The 24,504-nt window shown below is 38.1% G+C and overlaps 1 protein-coding gene across 2 annotated transcripts in view; it reads left to right on the top strand.

The window, feature by feature from the left end:
* Positions 1–24,504, top strand: part of WDR33 (WD repeat domain 33) — an 83,027-nt gene that overhangs the window by 38,067 nt on the left and 20,456 nt on the right. For both annotated transcript variants that reach the window (XM_089509547.1, XM_089509546.1), the window contains exons 8-11: positions 13,463–13,589; positions 17,702–17,856; positions 22,792–22,870; positions 23,724–23,834. In XM_089509547.1, the coding sequence (XP_089365673.1) occupies positions 13,463–13,589; positions 17,702–17,856; positions 22,792–22,870; positions 23,724–23,834 (472 nt within the window). The remainder of the gene's footprint in view (positions 1–13,462; positions 13,590–17,701; positions 17,857–22,791; positions 22,871–23,723; positions 23,835–24,504) is intronic.

Raw genomic sequence — 24,504 nt, 5'->3', positions numbered from 1 at the left:
AATAATAAATAGCAACATTTATACACATTTTTGATTGAATTCTATTGCTGATGCTCTTTTCCTTTTTAACCAATTTCTTATGTTGCAAGGTCTTTAAACAGGTTAATTAAACTCTTAAAGTGAGAGTAGCAGTACAGTTACACCTTGGCATCTGCGGGGATCTGTTTTAAACATGCACATCCTACTGATACCAAAAAATATTGGACCTCAAGTCCCATTGTCCTTAATGGTGGCGCGATTAGCATGACTGCATATGCAAGCCACCATTGGGGAAAATGGGGCTTGCAGTCTGCAGATGCTTAAATCAATGGATTGTAAGCCTGTGGATATCTACCTACCTACCTACTTACCTACAGTTGACCCTCCAGATTTTTGGCTTTGACTTTTGTGGATTTGATTATTTGTAGATTTGATTAATATGTTATCTCAAGGAATCTCTAGGTCCTCCAGAATAACTGTGTCACCAGCTTTTACCAGAGGTTGCGCTGAAGGACCTAGAGATTCCCAGAGTGAACACCTCTGTAGGAATTCGTAGGCCCTCCTGCATAATTCTGTGGTCACCTTCTGGCAAATGTTGACCATAGAGTTGTGAAGGAGCTAGAGATTCCCAGAGAGGTGTTTTCTCAGGTTAAAAGTTTTTTTGTTTGCGTTTTTTCCACTTTTGCTGGGGTCCTCCATCCCTAACCCCAGCGAATATGGAGGGCCCAATATATATGGATTTCATTCCTGAGGTGCTTATCTAGTTAGGGTTGCCAGTTTTTAGGACTATGGCTGAGGTTCCTGGGAATTCCTGTGCTTCTGGGGGTCTGTAGCTAGGAAGCCACACCTCAAGGCAAGGAGTGCTGATTGAGGAAAGATTTATTTTATTGTGTAATGTGGCAATAAATCTATATGCCATTTTTCTTCCAGTACCCACTGGTGCTGGGGTCTGTACAAAGGGTTTTATAGTTGTGTGTCATTTGCATAATTTTAGCACAAGCCCATATCCAAGAGCAACACAATGGAAGCAGACTAGGAAGAGAGAAATTGTATGTATATACATGAGCCAGCTGTGCCCTTTGCAGCAAAGCAGTTGATAATCTGCCAGCAGTACACTTCATGAGCCTTCTTCTTGCATAAACCTTAGGGTAACAGTTGCAGGCCTGGAAAAAAGAGCCCAACGGACTGGTAATGAGTTCCAGCAGCAGTGCAGGGTCTGTAAAATTCCCTTGGGTTGTGTGTGGTTGTGGGTAAATCTATGATCACTAATGGGAATGGCAAGCACGGCTGCAGCTGGTAGTCACAATTTTTCAAACAAGGTTTTTCATCCTAGCTCTGGACTAGGATTGCCATACAGGTTGGTTAGTTTGGTTTTGCCTGGATCCCTCCCCCCTCCACTGCCCATTGCCACAATCAACCTGCATAAAATCATACTCTGCTTTCATATCACTTGCCTGTTGGTTGTACTCTCTCTCATCCATTTCCTGATTGCTTTCTTCTTTTTCTCCATTAGAATGGTTTTGAGGGGCTGAGGGAAGACACTTCATTTTTCCAGTTTTAGAGCCACGATGTTTCCACCTCACTGCACCCTCACATATTCCTTCATGGCTGAGAGGATATGGAATTTGTTTCAGCTGCAAGAGATAATCAAAGTATTGAATCTTAAATCTATAGATAATTAAATCAAGAGATAATTAATATTCCCCCCCTCCTTCATTTCTCTACCTCACGAGAGTGTTCCCTTCCAGATTTCACTTCAGTTTGGGGACTTTAAGCTCTGGCTCCTTCTCTTCTCAATTCTTGCCTAATTTTTTTCTGTGCATTTGAGCACTGTTTTCTTTTCTCTTTCTGTTTTGATTGCTTTGCTTAAAAGAGAGATATCTATATGAGATTTTATATATGTAAATTTAATAAAAATAAAGATGTCCTTATTTGGGGGCAATGAGAATTGCTTTAGATTGGGTGAGCTAATTAAAAAAACCTTTTTGCTTTGAACTCTTGAGAAGAACTGTTCTAGAAATAGAAGAGAACTCTGCTTGTGCATTGGTATATGTTTTCAACTTTAGAAAAGTTGGATCAGGCAACTGTCCAGAGTACCTAAAGCACAGATTATTTCCCCCCCAAATGAATACATTCCTTGCTGTATGCCAGAGCAGTGTGTGTATCAATTGCTGAGGAACACAGGTGGAAAGAGTACAGCCTGCCTTTATGTTGTTTTCTCATTGATAAATATTACATTATAAACACCTTGGGGACACGAGCACTCATTTTATACATAGTAAAGCATCACATACATTGATCCAAAACACATTGCAGAAATAATCCAGTTTGCCCTGGTGCAGTGTTAGGGAATTCTGGGAGCTGTAGTTTTTTGAGATAATTAGTCTTCTCTGTCAGACAGCTCTGGTGCCACAATGAACTACAATTCCAAGGATTGCCTAGTACTGAGCCAGGGCAGTTAAAGTGGTCTCAAACTGGAATATTTCTGCAGTGTGTTTTAGGCCATTGAAAGTCCTATATAACCAGTAATCATTCATCCTGATCCACAGTCTTGCTTTGTAAATTAAACATTGATAGACTATGCAGATCCTACAAAAAGAAGGAAGTCTGCTAGACTGATGTTTGTTGTCCTAAATCAGCAAATGTTAGTCTAACAATCTCCTCCTCCTAAGAGAATCTGTAAGTCTATTGTGCAAATCTTTTCTAGATCCCTTTGCATATATTATAACATTTATTATTTTTTTAAAAAAATAGCAGACAAGTACTTGGACAGAATTAGTGATGGCAGCAAAAGTGTTCTAAGATGTAATGTGATATTAAGTACAGTCAGTTCTACCTTTCCCTTCTTAGTGATAGAATCAGAGAATTGGAAGGGACCATTAGAGCCATTATAGTCCATCTGTCTGCCATGCAGAAAATTCAGAACTAAAGTACTCCCAAGAGATGACCACCCAATCTCCTTTGAAGAAAGAGAATCCACCAACCTCTCAGGGAGTCTGTTCCACTGATGAACAGCTCTTCAAGAATTTTTTCTTCATACTTAGATACAATCCCTTGTAATTTTAATCTATTGGTTTTTGTACTAGTCTGTGGAACAGCAGAAATGAAGTTTGCTGCATCTTTTACATATCGTCCTTTCAGATATATCACTTCTTAGTCTTTTCCAAATTAAACAAATCTAATTCCCTAAACTATTCTTCAAAGTATTTGGTTTCTAGACTTTTTACCATTTTCGTCTACCTTTTGACACTTTCCAGGTTGTCAATCTTGAACTGTTGTAAGCATAACAATACTGGGCCCAGGACAGAACCCTGGGGCACCCAATTAGTCACTTGTCTCCAGGATAAAGAGGAACCATAGGTGATAACTCTCAGGGTTCAGTCTGTCAACTGATTACAAATCCACCCAACAATAGAACTGTATTGCACACATTTTATTAGCTCATCTGCAAAAATATGATGGAGGACCTTGTTGAAAGCTCTACAGAGATCAGTGACATAGCCGGGTTAGCTTGGGATCTGATGAAGTAGACTTAACGAAAGCTTATGCTACCAGCTTCTCTCCTCCTCAGCCTCAAAGTGCTACAAGAGTTTTTTGCTTATTGAGATCAAGATATACTACATCCCCAGCATTGTCCTGATCTATCAAGCTTGTAACTGTTTTAAAAAGATGTAAGATTAGTCTGACATGTTTTTGAAAAATCCTTGCTGGCTCCAAGTAAGCACATCGTTTCTCACAGGCTGACGGTTGATATATTCTAGAACCTTTCCTGGCATTGATGTCAAGCTGTTTGATCAGTATTTGCTTGGGTGCTAGTTTTGCTCTTCTTGAAGATGGGAACAACATTGTCTCTCCAGGGTGCAGGCGCTTGTCTTCTTCTTCTTCAAGAATGATGAAGGATTATTGACAGCAGTTCAGTGACTACATCTGCAAGATCCTTTAGTGCCCTGGTTCATCCAGCCCAAGAAACCTGAATTCATTTAGAGTAGCTAGATATTCCTTTACTACCTCTTTACCTATTCTGGGCTGCAGTCTCCGTGTATCATTTGCTCTCTTTACACAGGACACTGTACTGTTTTTCTTTTGTCAGAAAACAAGCAAAAAAGGTGTTGAGCAGTTCAGCCTTTCTCTGTGCCCTGTTAACATTTCCCCATGCAGTGGCCCAACTGTTTTCTTCCTTTTACTCTGAGCGTAGACCAAAATGCTATTTTTATTATTTTAACTACTCTAGCAAGCAGAGCTCATAGTTCCTCCAGTTTTCTCTCTGCAAATACTTGCTCCTTTTTGGGTGACCCTTCTATTTCATGTACATATCTCTTTTAAATCTGCTCATCTGTATGTTGTTTATAGATCCAGTCCAGCTTCTTTAGAGAAATACTTTTCTTCCTCATTAGAATTGATTGAAATTGAGCCTTCGGTATCTCAACTTTAAGAAATGCTCATGAACATTCTTCCTTTTAAAGCTTTTCTGATCATGGAATCTCATCCAGCATTTTCTTAAGCTTATTGAAATCAACTTTCTTAACATCCAGAATGCATGTCACACTATGTTTGGCATCTCTTTTTTTCTGTATAAGAGAAAAGTCATTTCCAGCCAAGGATCCCACAACTACCACCTCATTGACCAGTTCATCCATGTTGATTAGGATCAAATAAAAAATAGTCAACCCACTTGTGGCTGTCTCCACTTTCTGTACAATGAAATTGTTTGCAAGGGGTGAAAAATTTAATGGACCTTACATTCTTGCCAGAGACTGACTTCCAATAAGTATCATAATGATTGAAATCTCCCATTACTAATATTTCTCCCTTTTTAATATTTTCTTATTTGTCTAGGAAGTCTTCAGTTTGGCTTGGGGGTCTGTAATTTCCACAGTGATGTCACAGTTGTTTTCCTCCCCTTTAATTTTTATTCAGATGCTCCCAACCTAGTTTTTATACTTTAAATTAGGGGTGGGCAACTGTAGAATGCTAGGGGGCAACATTAGCACCCTCTGAGGCTGCCCTTGATCCATGAATGAAAAGAATCAAATGAAATACCCCCCCCCCCAAGACCTCTTAGTGGTACTGAGGCATATTCATCATGAGGTTCAAAAAGGCCTGTTCTGGGACCTGAATGGACCCAGGGCCTCAAAAATGTGGTGGAAATGCACTTCACATTCCCCAACGGACGTTTTGGAACATTTGGGGGCAAGAAAATGTTTTTGAAAAATTTTGTAAAAAATATTTTTGACCCTTGGAGACTACAAAAATGGCTGGAGGGGAGGCACATACAGCCCAGAGGCCAAACTTTGCTCACCCCTGCTTTCAATCATAGATTTACACATCATTGACATATAATGCTGTTACTCCTCATTTCCTGTTTGGTTTATTTGTTTGGAATTAAGTTATACTTGTTTATTACTACATTCTAGTCATGGAACTCATCCCAAGTTACAGAGATGCCTATTAAATATATTTGCTTCCCTACGTTAAGAGTTCAAGATCATCTGGTTTCTTTTCCATAATCTGGGCATTAGTGTGTAGACATCATGGGTCATTCTCTCTGTTCCTTTCCTACATACCTTGGGAGAAATAATTGACAGTCCTATGCCTCTCAATGAGGGTTACCAGATGTCCTCCTTTTCCAAGACCTGCTCTACATTTCAGCCTTCTGTCCAGAAGGAATTCCAATATTGAGCATGATTAAGGAGTGTGTGTGTGTGTGTGTATAAATGTTTTTAGCTTTATTTTGTAATGACCTACATTTTGCAGTGTTGTGTCCTCCTTTGCAGTTATGATATCTGGTCACCCTTCTCTCAGTGGACAAATAGAAAAGTCAATTAAAAGTGTAATTTGCAACAGAAAATCATTATCAAAATAATAAGATTTGTATGTGTGGATTTCTGGAAAGAGTTTGTGAATTCACACAGGGTGGCTGCAATAACTAGTTTTATTAATCCAAAAGCCAAATACATGACATTCACGGTGATGACTTTTGAGGAAGGTTTTATGAAAATGAATAGCAATAATAATGTATGTCAGTGATTCTCAAACAGTGTGGCGGGTACCCTGGGAGGGGGGGGGGAGATGCAACAGTTCTTCAAGGGGGGCATGAGACTTGGAGCAAGTTCTTAAGGCAATTGGATGATACTTCCTGCAATGCTACACTGCACTGCTGTGGTTTTAGGCTGTGCTAACTTAACAGAGCAAAACAGGAGTATTTCCCGTTTACTTGGACACATTCTTTTTCCATTCACAATATGGACAGTGTGAAGTTGTCATTTGTCCTCATGTAAGACAATTCATGTAGTTGAATTTCATTGGCTATCAACATTTATCCAGATAGCCTACACACACCAAAGGGTAAAAATGGCACAGAAATATCTACAGAATGGAATGAGTGTGTGTGTGTGTGTGCGCGCGCGCGATACTAAAACAGCTAAAGAGTGGGAGTTGGGGGTCACTTTAGCTCTTGCAGAGCTTGCTTTTTCATCTCTTTTTGGGGAGTGAAAATTTTGCACAGTCCTCTTGTGTTATGACGTATGTGCACGAGTATATTCAATAAAGTTACATATTACAAACATTTAAACAATAAATAATGGAAATGACACTGACATAACTGGATAGGGGATTGCATCAAAAAGTCTGTGTTTATAATCCAGGGCACTGAGTTAAAATATTGTTTTTGAAAGTTCTTTCATTGTTGTTTCAGCTATTTGTCCATAGAATATATTTACTTATTGGGTTGCAGGGTACTGGTTTGGAACACATGGCCACTCATGTTTTTGCTGTTGTTCATACAAAGATACCAGAGGCACTGCTCAAGTAGCATCTTGTCACTTACTGTTTTAAGTGCTTTAAAATTATTCAGGCCTTCTATCAGAATAAATCAACTGTGTGAATATACTATAGTTTTTAAAGTGACCTGCAAGCATTCATTGGCATCCCCTTTCATAGACTCACAGACTCATAGTATCATAAAGTTGGAAGAGACCACAAGTGCCATCCAGTCCAACTCCTGGCCATGCAGGAACTCACAATCAAAGCAACCCCAACAGATGCCATCCAGCCTCTGTTTAAAAACCTCCATGGAAGGAGACTCCAAGTGTATTGCCAAGTACTCAAGATATTTTTCTGAAGCATCAGTAGTAGTAGCAGCTGGTCTACCACAAAGGGCATGGATGATTCACTGGTAGAACAATACCATCTTTTTATGGTATGGAACATTCTTGTACTTTTCCCTAGAAAATACCAGGATAAAAATGGTCATCTCAACTTGAAATAAATTATTGCCAAATCTGGAATTCATTTATCTGATTGACCATGGGCCCATTCTTTATGTATTTCATCTCATTACCCTTTCAGCAGTATATTGGTGTGTTGGCCTGTTGATACAACACAGATCTTTGTATAAAGCCTACATTTCTAACTATGAATAAGAACATGCTTCTACTTCTGTTCTCGTTTGACATATTACATTAAATGTCAACAATATGTGTATCTACATGAATACTTAACATTCCTAAAGACAGTGTAGCCTCATATAGAATTATTTTGTAAAGAAATAAAATAATCCTCACTTTTACATGTTGCCTGACACTTTAACCATGCTACTTTTCTATGCTGGATTGCTGGCAATTTTGTTCCAGTTTACACATAATCTTACCCTAAAAATAGTGGTTGTTTCTGTTCTGCTTCAACGGATGAATGCATGCAACTAAGAGTAGATTCCCATATGCATTACCATACCAAAATCTTGGGGGGAAATGAGTCTTAGCCTGTAATGAAGTATGAAGAGGTGGGCCTACAAAGAATGAAAGGGACAAATTTTATTGCGCAACATTTGTAAGAAGATGTTTTGGGAGTTTCAATTTTAGGCTGGCCAGGTTAAAAAAAAAATACCATGTTCTGAATAAAGAGGACAGAGTTCTACCATTACTAATATTGTGAAATAATGAAAAGGAAATATACTGTGGTTGAATTCTTGGGAAATAAGACACTACAGATAAAGTTAGTGGTTGTTTGCTAAAAGCCATTAATGTACAGTATTACTTTATGGACACTTAAGGAGACAATTAGTTACTTCATTGCACCAGAAGTTGAAGTCTTCTTGTTCAGGATTCTGCATTTCCTCTATGAAAACAATAAACTGTTCAAAATTTGACTAAACATAGAAAAATACTACTCTCTTATGGATCTGTATTCAACCTTCCTCGCCTTCCTACAATACAGAATGCCATAACTCAACACACACACACCTCCAAAATACTTCTGTTTAGTTCTGGTATTTTTCTATTTCTCTGACATAGTTCTTGATATTTATTACTATAAATTCAAAATTTTTAGATTTAGGGCAAATGTTGCCATTTCCTCTTGTAGTTACTTTAATCAATATAGTTGCTGATCAACAGTGCTTTTAGAAAAAGTTGTCTTGAAATTGCTGTTTTAGTTCTTTTATAGGTTAAATGTCAGAATGCTTCTCATCTTTCTCTGGATCCTTACTTCTCCTATTTTAGTTGATTCCTTATTTTCTTTAAAAAGTTCAAGGTTGACACATGAACATGTACTTAGTAATTCTTATTAACAGCTTTCTCCATTATCATTTTTTCTTAGTTTTATATACAGTGCGCCCTTCCCTTGCGCGGGGATCCATACCAGACACACACACACACACCGCATAAGGGAAATATGTGTATGGTGGAGCCCCACTGAAAACAGTGCAGTGCACACGCCATTGCCTTTTTTGACACACAGCTTTCAACTTATGCTGAAAGTCGCATATGACGTGGGCCCACTATATATGCATTTTGTTTTTTAAATATTTGTCTTTTCCCCTCCATCATGTTTCCTTACCTTTGCTTAAAAGTGCTGTTACATTCAAAAGTGGTTTATTTTATGGCAAAGGCCCGCAATTCATGAAATGCACATGCAAAAACTCCCTGGAAGTGTGGAACATTTGGCATTCTGAAGCCTATATTCTAAAGAATCTGAGATGAAATATTTCCCTTCTGTGTGTATTGTGGGACAAAGTGATTCCTGCTTACAAATGGACTAAGATCTTTAAAAATGTACTTCTTTTGCCATATTCATCTAACATTCTCCCAGAATTTTAATTATAATTATAATGTTCTCATGAACTTGAGTTGGTGATCTGGAAAACAGTTGCAGTATATATGGGTGGATAGACATGCTTCATGATCTGACTGTCACTGTAAAACAGTTTGAGAGTTGAAGCAACATGTAGGCTGTGCCCACCCTGATGGCAAATCACAGCTTACTGATGGGGCTTATGGATCCAATGGGAGGACAAGATGTCCAAACAACTGGCACAATGGGCTAATACTGGCAGCTCTATATGCACACTCACCCAGGTTAGTAGCTTGCCTGGCGCTCTTTCACCTGCCTGCCAATGTTCCTACTCCTGTCCCTGCGCTGGCATGCAGTCTGCATGTCCAGGGGTTTCTCCAGAGCTTCTTCCCTGATTTTGGACAAATTGGGGACTCTCTTAACGCCAGAGAATTGCCCTGGAGCATGGATTGGATCTGTGCTCTATCCATTTTGGCCTTGTGCATCATCTACAGGTCAGTTCAGGAATGTGGGTGGGAACGTTTCTCCACACATACACACAGTCCTAATTTTGCCTAAAGTATGTGTCAATGGTGTTTACCAGCACACAACAGTTTGTCATCTATAGAGTCGAGCTTTTGAGATTTCCACCACCATATTTTTCTATCTGCACCGTGTAGTCTGGAACACACACATTGGCCTCATTCCCACTACCTTTTAAATCGGATTGTGAATCGGTTTGAACTGGTTCAAACGACCTGGTTCCCACTTAATCCGAATCACTGAAGCGATTCCAAGAGGGGGACCATGCGCTAGACCCATTTACCCACATCTTTTTGACACTGATTTTTCCAATAAATTGAATCTGCACAAGTTAGAACCACATGCAGATCACAATCAATTTAAATTTCCCCTTCTGCTGGCTGCAACCGAATAATTTTGAATTGATTTATTCATGAATGGGAACCACAAGTGGATTATTTTAGAGGGAAAAAATGTGATTGGGGCAAATGTAGTGGGAGAAACTGTGATGAGGGCAAATGTAGTGCCATATAATTTAAGTACAAAACCCATAAATGAAACAAAATTATAAAACTTCATTATAAAAATCTATATAAAGGATTCAAAGTACGAAAATGGGTAAAATGGGGGGGGGGAGGGGAATACAGCTTTAAAATGATAGTACACAAAACAGAAAGATTGAACATCAGTTACTCATCAAAATTCCTCATCCTCTCTACAGTTTACCCCAACTGTCCCCACGTATCTAGCTCTCAACTGTATTGTTTTACATAGAAACCGAGCTGTGATAATAGATATTTTTGTAGTGGGAATCACGCTCTGCTGTTGAATTTATTATTATTATTATTATTATTATTGTTGTTGTTGTTGTTGTTGTTGTTTATTTCTATAGCGCTGTAAATGTACACATTTGATACATCGATTCAGATTGCACACCAATTTATTTGTAAGTGGGAATGGGGACATTGTTTTTAAATAACTGTGTCAATCAGGCATTCCCTTCTGCATGTAAGAGAAGGAATAATGTATCCTTTAAGATGGTGTTTACTACAGGATTGTGTTTTTCCTTGAATAAGTAGAGAGAACTAAGAAACACAGCCCTGTCCTTTTCTTTGTCCTCTTCAAAGAGGTATTTTTTAAACCATTTCCTTCCCATTGCATTGTAAAGTTGAAAAATTATTTACACCAGCTCCAGAAATGCTTTAAATCCCTTCCTATATTGTGGGGTGATAGATGCTGGCATAACCTCCCAGTCTAACTACATTTCTAATCTGATCCTTTTACCTCTTTCAACACGAGAGTTTCTAAATCAAAAAAGGAAACGGCTGATCTTTCTGTGAGGATTGTGAGAGGATTTCTGAGGTCATAGCAAACCCTCTGGCAGTCAGAGCTTGGAACATCACCTTTTAAAAAGTGACACATTGCTGTAACTCCATCCACACTTCGTTAGCAGTGCACCTAAAAAGTAACATGACAATACTTGTGAATGCCAAGTTACTAGTTACTTAAAATGCAAAAAAAGTCTGAAATCCATCAAGATAATTCTCAAAAAACAGGAATAATTTATTTTAGGAATAAAGACTAAGTGGTTTGTTTGTGTTAAATAAATAACACATTTGTGTTAAAAAGTAACTATATTGGCAGCATTTGATATTTAAAAAATTGTTTGTTATAAATCACATCTTTACTTTGACATGTTACTTTCAAACACTGAAAAAGGCAGACCACTTTGTATAGTAGGAGGGATAGATCTGAACATTCTTAGAGTCTTGGATAATTTGCCAAGAGTGATAGGCCTGCAGCAGCCTTAAACTTCCCCCCCCTACTTTTTGCCAAAGTCTAAATTCTGCAGTGACAGCAATGTATACAGAAACTGTGTAGCTGTGGGGTTTATTTCCCCTCATAAAAGATGAAAAACAAAGCAAAATATGACAGAGTTAATGCTTAATAGACTGAAGCAAGCTTGTTTTCTGCTGCTCCAGAGACTAGAACGCGGAACAATGAATGCAAACTGCAGGAAAAGAGATTCCACCTCAACATTAGAAGGAACTTCCTGACAGTAAGGGCTGTTTGACAGTGGAACACACTCCTTCCTCGGAGTGTGGTGGAGTCTCCTTCCTTAGAGGTCTTCAAACGGAGGCTGGATGGCCATCTGTCAGGGATGCTTTGATTTAGATTTCCTGCATGGCAGGGGGTTGGACTGGATGGCCCCTGTGGTCTCTTCCAACTCTATGATTCTATGAATCAGATGGCAATTTTATATATACTTTCAAGAAAATAAGTTCCATATTTAAGTTAATATAGAATCATAGAATCGTAGAGTTGGAAGAGACCACAAGGGCCATCCAGTCCAACCCCATTCTGCCATGCAGGAAATCTCAATCAAAGCATCCCCGACAGATGGCCATCCAGCCTCTGTTTAAAGACCTGCAAAGAAGGAGACTCCACCATACTCCAAGCCCTTACTGTCAGGAAGTTCCTCCTAATGTTGAGGTGGAATCTCTTTTCCTGTAGCTTGGATCCATTGTTCTGGGTCCTGTTCTCTGGAGCAGCAGAAAACAAGCTTCAAATATTTAAACAGGGCTATCATATCACCTCTTAACCTTCTTTTCTCCAGGCTAAACATCCCCAACTCCCTAAGTCGTTCCTCATAGGACATGGTTTCCTATGGACATGGTTTATTATTAAGGGTGGCACCACACACTTTCTAAATAACTGTTCCTTGTTCATGATTGGTGAATAAGAATCCCATTCAGGCAATCAGTTTTTGGTACACACAAATATTCAGTGATCAAATGAAGCAAGCTTTTGTGCTGCAGGGCTAAATCTGAAATAGCTGAAGGCTGCTAATATACTTGCTAATACATAACCCTTTTAAAACAAAACCCGTGACTCCCAAGAACTCCATGTTACTATGTAGAAAGTTTATCACCAAAGAAATTCATAACATTGTCAGAGCTGACAATCAGTTGCAAACAGGAGAGAGGGAAGCTGCTTACAATAATTCCTTCAGCACAGAAAAATAGTAGCTGGATATAGATATTTCCCTCTACCAGAACTGGATCAAAAAGGGTCCTCCACATGTTGATCATCTTTACCAGATTATGGCATATGGTATATTATAACAAATCTTGTTTTATTACAAAATTGAGATTACTCAGACCCTAGAAACAGGATAATAAAAGATACCAGCTTGAAAGAGTTCATTTCAGTAGCAAATTTCAAAAACTGCATTCATAAAAAGCAGCATTTGTTGTGCTTATATGATTTTCACTAATTTTGGAATTGTGAAGGCTTTCATGGCTGGCATCCATGGTTTTTTGTGTTTTTTTCTGGCTTTTGTGGCCATGTTCTAGAAGAGTTTATTCCTGATGTTTCGCCAGCATCTGTGGCTGGCATCTTCAGAGAATGCAATAATGTAAAGAAAATGCATTCTGTGAAGATGCCAGCCACAGATGCTGGCAAACCATCAGGAATAAACTCTTCTAGAACATGACCACATAGCCCGAAAAACACACAAAAAAAAATAATTTTGGAATTATTTGAAAGAGTGAAACTTGAACACACAATAAAGTTTATAGGATTGTGTAGGTTTTTAGAACTAATTGAAAAATAATCCATAATAATTTTTAGTTTGGAGTTCATTCATCTTTAGCAAAGGTGTTGATTAATTTCTGTGTACTGTATTTGTCTAAAACAGGATCAAATAACATTAAATAACATTAAAACAGAAGCTAACTTATTGATTCAACTGAATAAAAACAACTGACTTCCAAGGCATCTTTTATGGCCAATGAGGGCATATTCTTTAGATCTGGTTCAAAATTTGACACTTCATTTTTTGTTTAGGTTTACATTATTGTTTCATTTTTTATGTGAAATCTATTAATTGGTACTTTTGTACTTTCAACAGGCCATGGTGCTGATGTCAAATGTGTTGACTGGCATCCCACAAAGGGTTTGGTAGTTTCTGGAAGTAAAGATAGTCAACAGCCGATCAAATTTTGGGATCCAAAGACTGGCCAGAGCCTTGCTACTCTGTAAGTGTCTGGGCTCATGTTATCAGATGCTTTTTGTACTTGCTACATCTGTATATTTCTTGAGTACTGATTTAGAATATTGTTACCAATCACATTTGGAATACTTTGTCAGATGGTTACATCATCTCAAAAAGTAAGTAAAACTTCAGTATGGTCAAAGACCAGCACATAAAATCTACAATAATTAGGATGATACTATGAAATATTCTGTATGTTACAATAATACTAAAAGGAGTATACTTTTTTTATTAATAATTTTTAAACTTTACAATACAAATTATAACACATTCTTCATACAATATATGCTTTTACAGTTTACTTATTTTAAACTAAATATCACCTCAGTGATTATAGGCCTATTCTTCAAGCTTTCTATAGGAAACCATGAATTTTTATATTATAACAAAAAAAATTTAAACCCTCAATAATTATTACATTAGTTCCCATAAGAAAGAAAATATAATGTTTCTATTATTACTTGAACAACCCATTACTGAGCAGCAGTTAAATAAAGTATTACGGCTTTCCAGTCCTTTCCCCATTTAGCCATATCTTTTTTGTTTAATAATGCTGTTAATCTATCTAATTCTTTCATTACAAGTATTTCATTTTGCCAATCCTCTATAGTTGGGGTGAAAGATAATTTCCATTTCTTTGCTATTATCCTTCTGGCCGCGGATATTAAATATAATGATATTTTCCAAAATTTCCTTTCTTCATCAAGGCCTAATAATGAGGTCATGTTTAACAGATATTTAATCAGGCAATAAATAAAAATCAATTTTTAGCATCAACTTAATTTCCAAATGAATCTTTACCCAAAAAGGCTTTATACATGGACAGTGCCACCACATGTGCAAGTATGTACCCATTTCCTTTTGGCATCTATAACAACAGTTATCTTTTAATTTATAAACTCTTTCTATCAAGCATGGTGTTTGATACCATCTATTTACAAATTTAAAATAGTTTTCTTTTAATGATTGTGCTACGATAATTTTTTTTTTGTTTTTAATCTTGCGTTTTCCAATTTTTACATTTATACTTTTAATCATTTGTCATACTATAATGAACACTAGGATCCAGAGATTCCATTATCTAAATATCAAGAATATGCAGCAGGCACTAGAATCTGGCCACTTTATCCCTATCTACTTCCCTTCCTTTAAAAGAAACATGCATTATTGATATGGAACTCTTTCATAATACATCCGCTCCCAAGGTGCAGATGGTAGGACATTAAAATGGGCACTTATGTGTGCTAATCTGAATTTGGGATTTGTTAAAGTTAACCAGATAATTTCATGACACTCGTAGCTTATCTCTGAAAACAGTATTTGGTAACTAAATGATTATATAATTCTGTTTCCCAGATTCTTTGTTTAATTATAAATGATTATATAATTCTCTTTTCCAGATTCTTTGTTTAATGAGAATTGTAACTAGAGTATGAAACCATGAATTCTAAAGTCTGTAGTTTCTCATTCAGCCTCTTTCCTCACTTTAACAGAAAAATGTTTGTTGAAGTCAGTAACTAGTTCTATGGTATGAAAATGCTTTAACTGAAAACCCATCATATATGTCCAAGCCCTGGCTTTCATAGATATTAAGTCTGCCTCAAGAAAGAGAACTGAATTAGAAAGAAAGGACACAACAGCAAATATTTTATGCTTTGGAATTGCTCTCCCTCCCCCAAGGTATTAGTGTTTCTGGATTTGGGCCAGCAAATATAGCTCTCAAGAACTTTACACAGATTCAGATTACGTATATATATATATATATATATATATATATATATATATATAAAAATTCTCTTTAGCATTCTTTACATGGGTAGCAATATCCAGAGAAATGACGTACAACTCCTAGATCTTTATAACATATTACCCACTCAGTACAACTTCTATCCATGCTTGATCTCTCTATTTCAAAAAAAAGACATTAAATAGTTAGCAAAGGACAATTATAATAGTCAAGGGATTAGAACAGCTTCCTTGTGAATATAGACTGAAGTGTTTGGGGCCTTCAAGTTAGTTTATTTTTAAAATGATGTGGGAAGGCTGGAACATGATACAGATTTATAAAACTCTTCTTTGGAGGCTTTTGAACACAGATTAGATGGCCATCTGTCAGGGATGCTTTTGCAATGGAATCTTGCATTGGAAGGAGTTGGACTAGATGAGCCTTGAGGTCTCTTCCAACTCCACATTTCTAAGAATCTATGAAAGTATGTATGCTGTGGATAGGGAGAGATTCTTCTCTGTCTTTCACTATGCTTCACTTCTGGACTACCTTCTGAAACTGATTGGCAGGAAAGAAAGGAAATACTGCATACAGTGTGCAATGTGATTGATGGAATTCATTGCCACAGGATGAGATGGTGGCCATTAATTTAGATAATTTATAAAAATGGAATTAGAAGAATTGATGATCTAGCAAGACCTATTACTTGCAATAGTTTTCTGGAACCTCCAACACCAGAAGTAGTATGCTGCTAAATAACAGCAGGAAAGGGCTGTTGATTTATGCCCTTCTTGGGTCCTTTTTGGCTGGCCATTGGGAAGGTGGATGAAGTAGTCTTTTTATCTAATCCAAGAGAATTGTTACTTTATATTGCATACATACTTCTTGGTTGCTGACAAGTGTCTTAAACGTAAGTAACTTTCAGTTTTAAGCCTTGTAAAATACATTCTTTATTGAGACAGAAATGTGTTCTTCAGGTTAGAGTCATCATCATAATGCCTGGTAGATTTGACATATGCAGAGAGATTTTTAAAGAGAGAAAGAACTGATGTTTAAAAAGTATAACTTAATAAGTTGCTCATTATTCAGTTAAACTGTCTTTACAATTTGATCTGAGAATTATTTTCAAAGGGAAATTTATTGAAAAGATAAAATAGATATACCCAAGGCCAAAGCTACTTTAAAAACAACAGGAAACAAAGTATAATATTGGGGAGGTTCATGACTGGAAATCACTTGAAAATACTAGATAGATGGCAGCAACATGATACTACACCCCCCCCCCCCCCCCAGTGTTGTGGTCTGGCCATCACCGGAGGCTGGAGAGACCCAAATTTCTATTTCAGTTTCCATGAAGATGATCTTGCTCTAGATTGCAATTTAACCTGCTATGCAGTACTATTATGAGGATAACATGAAATGGGACAAAGGTACTATATATACTGCCTTGAGTTCTATGGCGGAAAAGGAAAGTACAAATCACATAACAATTAATAAATGCTGGGAGCCTGTTTGTATGATGTTTTAACAACAAAAAATTGCTAATTGCTAGTAATACCATCAGTACTTCTTTCAGCCTATTTTTTAAAATGCAGATTCAGGTTGCAGCAGACTTAGAACCAAACTAGGCAAGACACTGGAAATGTCTTCATCTAATTAAGATCCAAACATGGGTAGAGGATAGATGGGATCCTATTAGGACCATTGCATTGAAACAGGAGGTTAATACTTTCCCTCCTGCCATTTCTTTAATGGTTCTTCCCTCCCTCCCACTCCCATATTATTTGTCCTGCTAAAAAGCCTTAAAGGTATTCATACATTTTCCTCAGTTGGGCAAAAAGGAGCTTGGGGATTTATATCAGGAAAATAGCATGACTGGGAAATATTACCCCTTCTCACCCAGCACCAAGGGGCCCATCCCTTTACTTTACTCTTGCTGGTTTAAAAAAAAAAAAGGGGGGGGGTGGAAGGTCTAGTCATAGTTCTCCCAGACTACAAACTGAACCTTTGGGGGGGGGAGCATTACCATCTCCCTGCTCCTTTCCCTCCTTTTGTGGTTGTGTGCAAAAACATGCTGATAGAACTGCTAAGTGCTTGTCTACTGATGAGAGAAGCCTCCAAGTTAGAACATTAGCTTCAGTAGATAAAAGTTCTGTCTGTCTAGTTAAGAATTTGTATACACCTTGAAATAGGAAAAAGGAATTCATGCTTCTTTGGCTATTTCTACTGTAAAGTGAAGACTGGGCTTTGCCATTTGTATTCATAATGAAAAACAACATGGTTCTGAGCTATATTTGGAGCTTCTGTTGCTTTGGTTTAATTGCCTATGTACTAAATTCTGTAGAGTTACTCTTATTATTTTTTTACAGACATGCTCATAAAAACACTGTGATGGAAGTAAAGTTGAACTTAAATGGCAACTGGTTACTTACAGCATCTCGTGATCACCTTTGCAAACTCTTTGATATCCGAAATCTGAAAGAAGAACTTCAGGTCTTCAGGGGTCATAAGAAGGAAGCCACAGGTTAAAAGCATCTTCTATGTTAAATAATTCTGAGCTCTATGGCTGAACATTCATGATAATAAAAAATAATAAATTTAAAGACAACCTTGAGCCACTAAGCTAATGTTGTTAGCACATTCCAGTTTTTGTGATGGCTAGTGCATATGAAATACAACTGATACCCCTGCCTTTGCATTAATTGTTTTACATTTGGGTAAGGTGAAAGTAATGATTTCACACTACTTTAAAAAAAAAGACACTGAAGGATATAAATGGTTGTTTGCCAGCCCACCTTAAATCAGCTAACATTATTCAATATATTATCTTTGCTGTTTGTAATTCTTTCATTCAGTTTCTTTATACCCTTTGATAATTTATACTTACTTTCACACATGTTTCTTTCACAATCTTAACTGAATGCAGCCATGTAAAATTATTATTATTATTATTATTATTATTATTAATTTATATAGCGCTGTAGATTTGCACAGCGCTGTACATAAAACAATAAATATAAAAGAGTAAACCTGCCTATGGCGTACAATCTAAGAAATAATAGGATAATACATATAAAATACATAGCAATACAGGAAATGATTCAATAAAACAGGCAACAAAAGAACATCAAATAGCAAGTGACAACCATGCAATGCCTGGGAACGCTTCTCTGAACAGGATGGTCTTCAACTCCGTTTTGAAGCTGGTTAAAGAAGTGATGGCTCTTGCTTGTGGGGGAAGAAGGTTCCAGGAGTGAGGGGCAGCAAGTGAAAAGGGGAGAATCCGAGATGGGGCAGAGGAAATCCTGGGCTGAGACAGCAGACCTTGACTACCAGAACGGAGGGCCCGAGTGGGAAGGTGAGGAGAAAGAAAGTCTGATAAGTAAGGAGGGGCCAGCCCATGGAGGGCTTTAAACGTCAACAGCAGGAGCTTATACTGAATACAGAAAGGGAGAGGGAGCCAGTGAAGGGATGCCAACAAAGGAGAGATATGTTCAGAGCGGTGGGCGGATGTGATAATGTGTGTAGCTGGATGCTGGACAGAAATTAAAGGACGGAGGTGAGAAAGAGGAAGCCCAGCCAGGAGGATGTTACAGTAATCAAGTCGTGAGACCACTAGGGCATGGACCAGAATCTTGGCAGTAGAGGCTTAGACATATGGTCGGATTTTGGCAATATTGTATAAAAGGAATCTACAAGCCTTGGCTGTGGTCTGGATCTGAGGGATACACGACGGAGAAGAATCAAAGATAAAACCAAGACTGCGGGCTTGCTGGACTGGTTGAATAGAAATGTTGTCCACAGAGACAGAAAAGGAGTGTTGAAGGGTGGACTTAGGAGGAAAGACAAGAAGCTCCGTCTTGGTCATGTTGAGCTTCAAACACCGATGGCGCATCCACTGCGAGAAAGCTGTGAGACAAGATGAAACTTGCTGTTCAAGCCTTGGAGAAAGGTCAGGGGTGGAAAGATACAACTGGGTGTCATCGGCATACAGATGGTAGGAAAAACCAAAAGAGCTAATGAGTTTACCTAAGGACAGTGTGTAGAGAGAAAACAGAAGAGGACCCAGAACAGAGCCCTGGGGAACTCCAACAGATAAGGGAACAGGAGAAGAAGTCTGACCACCCGTGACCACTGCAAAAGATCTGCCAGACAAATAAGATCTAAACCAGTCGAGAACAGAGTCTGAGAACCCAAAGTCAGAAAGTATATCAACTAGAAGACAGTGATCAACGGTGTCAAAGGCTGCAGACAAATCAAGAAGGATGAGAACAGAGTAAAGGCCATTAGCCTTGGCCCGTAAAAGGTCATTTGAGATCTTAGTGAGAGCTGTCTCTGTAGAATGCCGTGGGCAGAAACCAGACTGAAAGGGATCGAGAGTGGAGTTGGCTTCAAGAAACTCAAGACAGCAAGAATAAACAACTCATTCCAAAACCTTAGAAAGAAAGGGAAGAAGAGAAATCGGACGATAGCTAGACAAAGAGGAGGGGTCAAGAGAAGGGTTTTTTTTTTCAGAATTGGGGAAATGAGAGCATGTTTGAAGTCCGAAGGGAAGGAGCCTGTAGAGAGAGAGACAACGTTTCCCTATCTATTGCCTTATACTTCTTCCCTTCTCATTTAAATTCTCTGAATAAATTGTCTCTGCACCCTTCCTTTAAGATGCTAATTATGTTTCTAAAGACCAGTATACAACAAAAAAGACATTCTGGATTGGGTTATGTCTTGTCACCGAGATGAAAAAATATAGTCTAGGCTCCCATCTCTTCTCCCAGTTCTTCCCCTTGCCTTTAACCAAGCTAGATCCTCTTTTGATCTCTCCTTGCTCAGAATTTCTCATCCTATCCTCCTTTACTCCTAATCTCCTTCCAAGTTCTTTCTGAATCCCTTTGAATTTTCTTTTAATCTCTTCAGACATTTAAACAAAAACTCTTCTGTAACTAATTCAGAGTCAGGAATCCCAAGAAACACACAGGTAGCAAGAGAAGTGCCAGTCAGAGACTGAATAGTTGCAAACAACAAAGACTCCCAGCAGCTGCTGGGAGAGTTATAGGTATCTGACTCTGAGTGCTAGGCACTTGCTTAGTTAGCGTTTCCTGATTAGCTGCTGCTTTGCTCTTTGTCAGGTGTCAAAAGATGAGTCAAAACCACCTGGTGAGTCACTTGCTGATGCCAGCAAAAGGGAATCAATCATCTACTCTAAAGCCAAGAAAAAAGATGTCCTAAAATTTCTACAGTCTAGCCTGGACATTGTTCTCAAGCAAAACATCCTTAGACACCAAATCTCTGTACAGTGCTACCTCGGGTTACGAAATTAATTCGTTCCGCGGCGCCGTTCGTAACCCGATACATTTCGCAACCCGAAAAGGCTTTCCGTTAGCGCTGGAAAGCCGCTAGCCGCGCTTCGCATTTGAATTTCGCGCCAAAACGCGCCGAAATGAATTTCGTAACCCGAAAAATCTTTCGTTACCCGGAACAGTTTTTTCCAATCTAACTTTTTCGTACCCCGGAAATTTCGTAACACGATCAATTCGTATCCCGGGGTACCACTGTATTTTGTTTCAGTTCCCTCTGTTCTGTGTCATATGAAATGTCCCTTGGTAATATTCAGCTCAGATTCCCAGTGATTGGGCGGGATATAAATAAATCCTATTATTATTATTATTATTATTATTATTATTATTTCATATCTCCCCCAGTTGTCAATTTTTCCTCCTACCTGGAACCTTCATATAATCTTTAAAATACTCAGTAAACCTCCCTTTGAGCCTGTAAGCTCTATTTTTAGGCTTCTGTCTCTAAGATCTTCCTAGTCACCATCACTTCTGCTTAGGAGGGTGTCAAAGGTGGGATCTCTCTCAGTTATCCCATTCAGATGCTCTTCGAAAAGGGACACCATCACTCTCATAGTTCACCTTGGGTTTCTCCCTAGTATCAATTCTACACAGCAGTCTGTCTGTCTCCTTACCATCCTTCCAAGTTTTTCATCCTTCAGAAAGGTTTTGGCCCAACTTTGATGTTAGAAGAACCTTAAGGGTTTATATTAGTGGACTTCTTCCTTTAAGCATCCAGAGGTCTATCTATTTTCTTCCTCCCTGCCTCCCTGGAAAGGAACATTAAATCTGCTACTGCAGCCAGGTGGTTCAAGAGTTGCATTTTCACAGCATATACCTTCCAAAGCTGTTCCATGTCGCAGCTCACTCAACCAGTTCAGCAGCCACCTCCACAGCCTGTTTGATTAATGCCTTGCTGAGAGAGCTTTGCAGAGCCATGTCCTAGCCCATCCTGTATGCATTCACGAAATACTGTAAACTGGCCAAATTTGTATTCTCTGAGGCTGCCTTTGACAGACATATCCTTCAACAGATGCTTCCTCCTTGATCAGGTCATCACCCCTTAGCTTGGATATATCCCAATCCAGAATGTCTCCTTCACCACATAAGAAGAGTGGCAGTTACAATGAAAGTTAATTCTTGTGTGCAACAGAAGGAACCACCTTACCTATCTTCGCAGTGGCTGCCTTGTTCCTGACTTATCTAGGTAGCACCAATTTATGCTTCCTTGTTGTCTTTTCCTCATTCTGGAAGAACTGGTGGAGGAGCCAGTTGCCTAGAATATATTTTTTATCTTTAGCTACATGAATCTTCCCTAGTCTGGGCAGCAATAGGCTATAACCCAATCAAGGATGCTTCCTTCTGCCACATACAAGAAGAGAATTTCACTGTAAGTACCTAATGTGCCATTCTCAGTCACAATTCTGCTCTGCCTGACTGCTGTTTTTCAAACTAAAACATGCTGTCCTCCTTGGCTGTCACAGTTCTGAGAATTGTAGATTATTGTGGCACCAGAGTTCTCTGACAGACAAGACTAAATGTCTCAAACAACTACAGTTCCCAGAATTCCCTAGCATTGAACCAGGGTAGTTAAAGTAGTTTCAAATTGGATTATTTCTGCAGTGTGTTTTAGACTTTAGTTCATCAGAACACTTCCATCTCTCCCAAATCTTCCATGAAGACCCCAGAGAATACTCTAATTTTTTACCAACTCCTTTCCTACATTGCCACTGTTCAAAAACACACTGCAGAAACAATCCAATTTGAGATCGCTTTAACTTCCCTAGCTCAATGCTAGGGAATTCTAGGAACTGTTGTTTTGTGAGACATTTAGCCTTCTCTGTCAGAGAGCTCTAGTGCCACAAAAACTATAATTTCCAGGATTCCCTAGCACTGAGCCAGGGCAGTTAAAGCAGTCTCAAACGGGATTATTTCTGCAGCGTTTTTTGGACCACTGGTGCCTATGTTTCACTGTTCAGTTGATAATCATCAGTCTCTTACCCTTCCTCTCTCCTGTCTGAATCTCTGTTGTCTCTAGGCAAATAATATCACATTTGTTCTCGTATATATTTTTATTGTTTGTAAAATCTAAATATATAATAGCAGTTGTATTTTTTAAAACATTATAGCTGTAGCGTGGCATCCTGTTCATGAAGGACTTTTTGCCAGTGGAGGATCTGACGGCTCTTTGCTTTTCTGGCATGTTGGGTAGGTAATTTGATCCCTAGTCTGATGAGTAATGACAGCTGAGAAATTCTTCATATTTTAATGTCATTTGTTCAAGCTGTAAATTTCTCCTTGAGGTGATTTTTCAGTGTAGAAGATGTAAACGAAATCATGAGAAATTTTGAGTTAATCTAAACCAGTGGTTCCCAACCTTTTCTATATCCCACACCCCTAAGAAATATTTGATTAATGTTTGCACCACCTACAAAAGTAATATCACATTTTAACATGAAGAAGTTTAACTTCTGATTTTTGAACCACAGTTTGAACCACATACAATACTAAGGGTGAACAAACTGAACTTAAAAATACAAGTTTTTAACTCAGTACATAAAATGAAATCTGTATTGAACAATTAGATTCTAATTAATTCAAAAAATATTGAGTGATCACTCATCACAAGCCACTCTTTGTTACACCCCCTGAAATTCCATCTTGTACCTCCAGAGGGTTCAGGCACCTCAGGTTGGGAACCACTGGTCTAAACATTATACTAAACTTTAGCTAGAAGAAGCTTAATGCCCTTCATGAGTATTTCTACTTGATACACATTGACACAGATGGAAAGAATGTAGCTTTAGCTGCTAGTGTATGTCTCGGTCCAGTGGGCTTCTGGGTGAAAACAGCAGTCATAAGTAAATATAATCCTTGTAAAATGCACGTGTCCATTTTTATACAAATTATTTGAACAAATGAAATGCAAGTACCTGTTGGAGAATTTAACAAGTATTCAGCAAGACTGTAGACTTGAGAGGTAGAATAGCAAACAGAACTCAGTACCTGATCTGTATTCTCTTGTTTGTCCACTTTAGTCCTGTTTTTAAATATATTTCAGGGTGGAAAAGGAAGTGGGAGGTATGGAAATGGCCCATGAAGGAATGATCTGGAGTTTGGCTTGGCATCCTCTAGGACACATTCTGTGCTCAGGATCAAATGATCACACCAGGTATTTGGATTGAAATACAGTTCCCCAAAAGCATTTTATTTGACACTTAACATCCTTATTCTATTTATATTGGTTTCTCCTCAGTATACACATGTAATGCACACACTTTGCAGGAAGTTTTAAGAGAGGGAAACAAGTTTTGTTTTCTCGTGTCATACAATAAAATCTCAGACTATATTTATTTTTTAATACAATACATTCTACTAATACATTAGTACCACAGTCAGGTGCAAACAGCAACTCATGGCAATTTATTTGTTTTACAGTTGAAGAACAGTACACTGTGAATTCAAATTAAATTAAATGTATTAAGATGCTTTTCTGATGACACATTTCTGCCGTATCAAGTGCACTTATACTGCAGGGCATCCAGCAAGCTGAAAAATTGTGGATAAGCATGGAATTTCTGAACCATTTTTCATCAAGGTTAATTGGACCACTGAAACGTAGCATTATTTTGAACTGTTGTGTAAACCTGAGTTATTTCTTTGCTTTATTTGAATTGCAGAACCTTGCAAAGCAGGTTATTTTTAAATGAGCTCTGTTTATTATAGTTTTATCCTGGATTGTTTTTACCTACTTGTATTACTCTGATAATTCACTTCCCTGAGGATTGAATATACATCTTTTAACAAATACAGTTCCAGGATATCTTAATAACAGAATTCAG

Source organism: Sceloporus occidentalis, unplaced genomic scaffold, assembly GCF_023333645.1.
Source record: "Sceloporus occidentalis isolate IW3139 unplaced genomic scaffold, rSceOcc1.0.p SCAF_2, whole genome shotgun sequence".
NCBI lineage: Eukaryota > Metazoa > Chordata > Lepidosauria > Squamata > Phrynosomatidae > Sceloporus > Sceloporus occidentalis.
The sequence above is the reverse complement of the archived record's forward strand: the minus strand, read 5'-3'. Positions and strand labels throughout refer to the sequence as shown.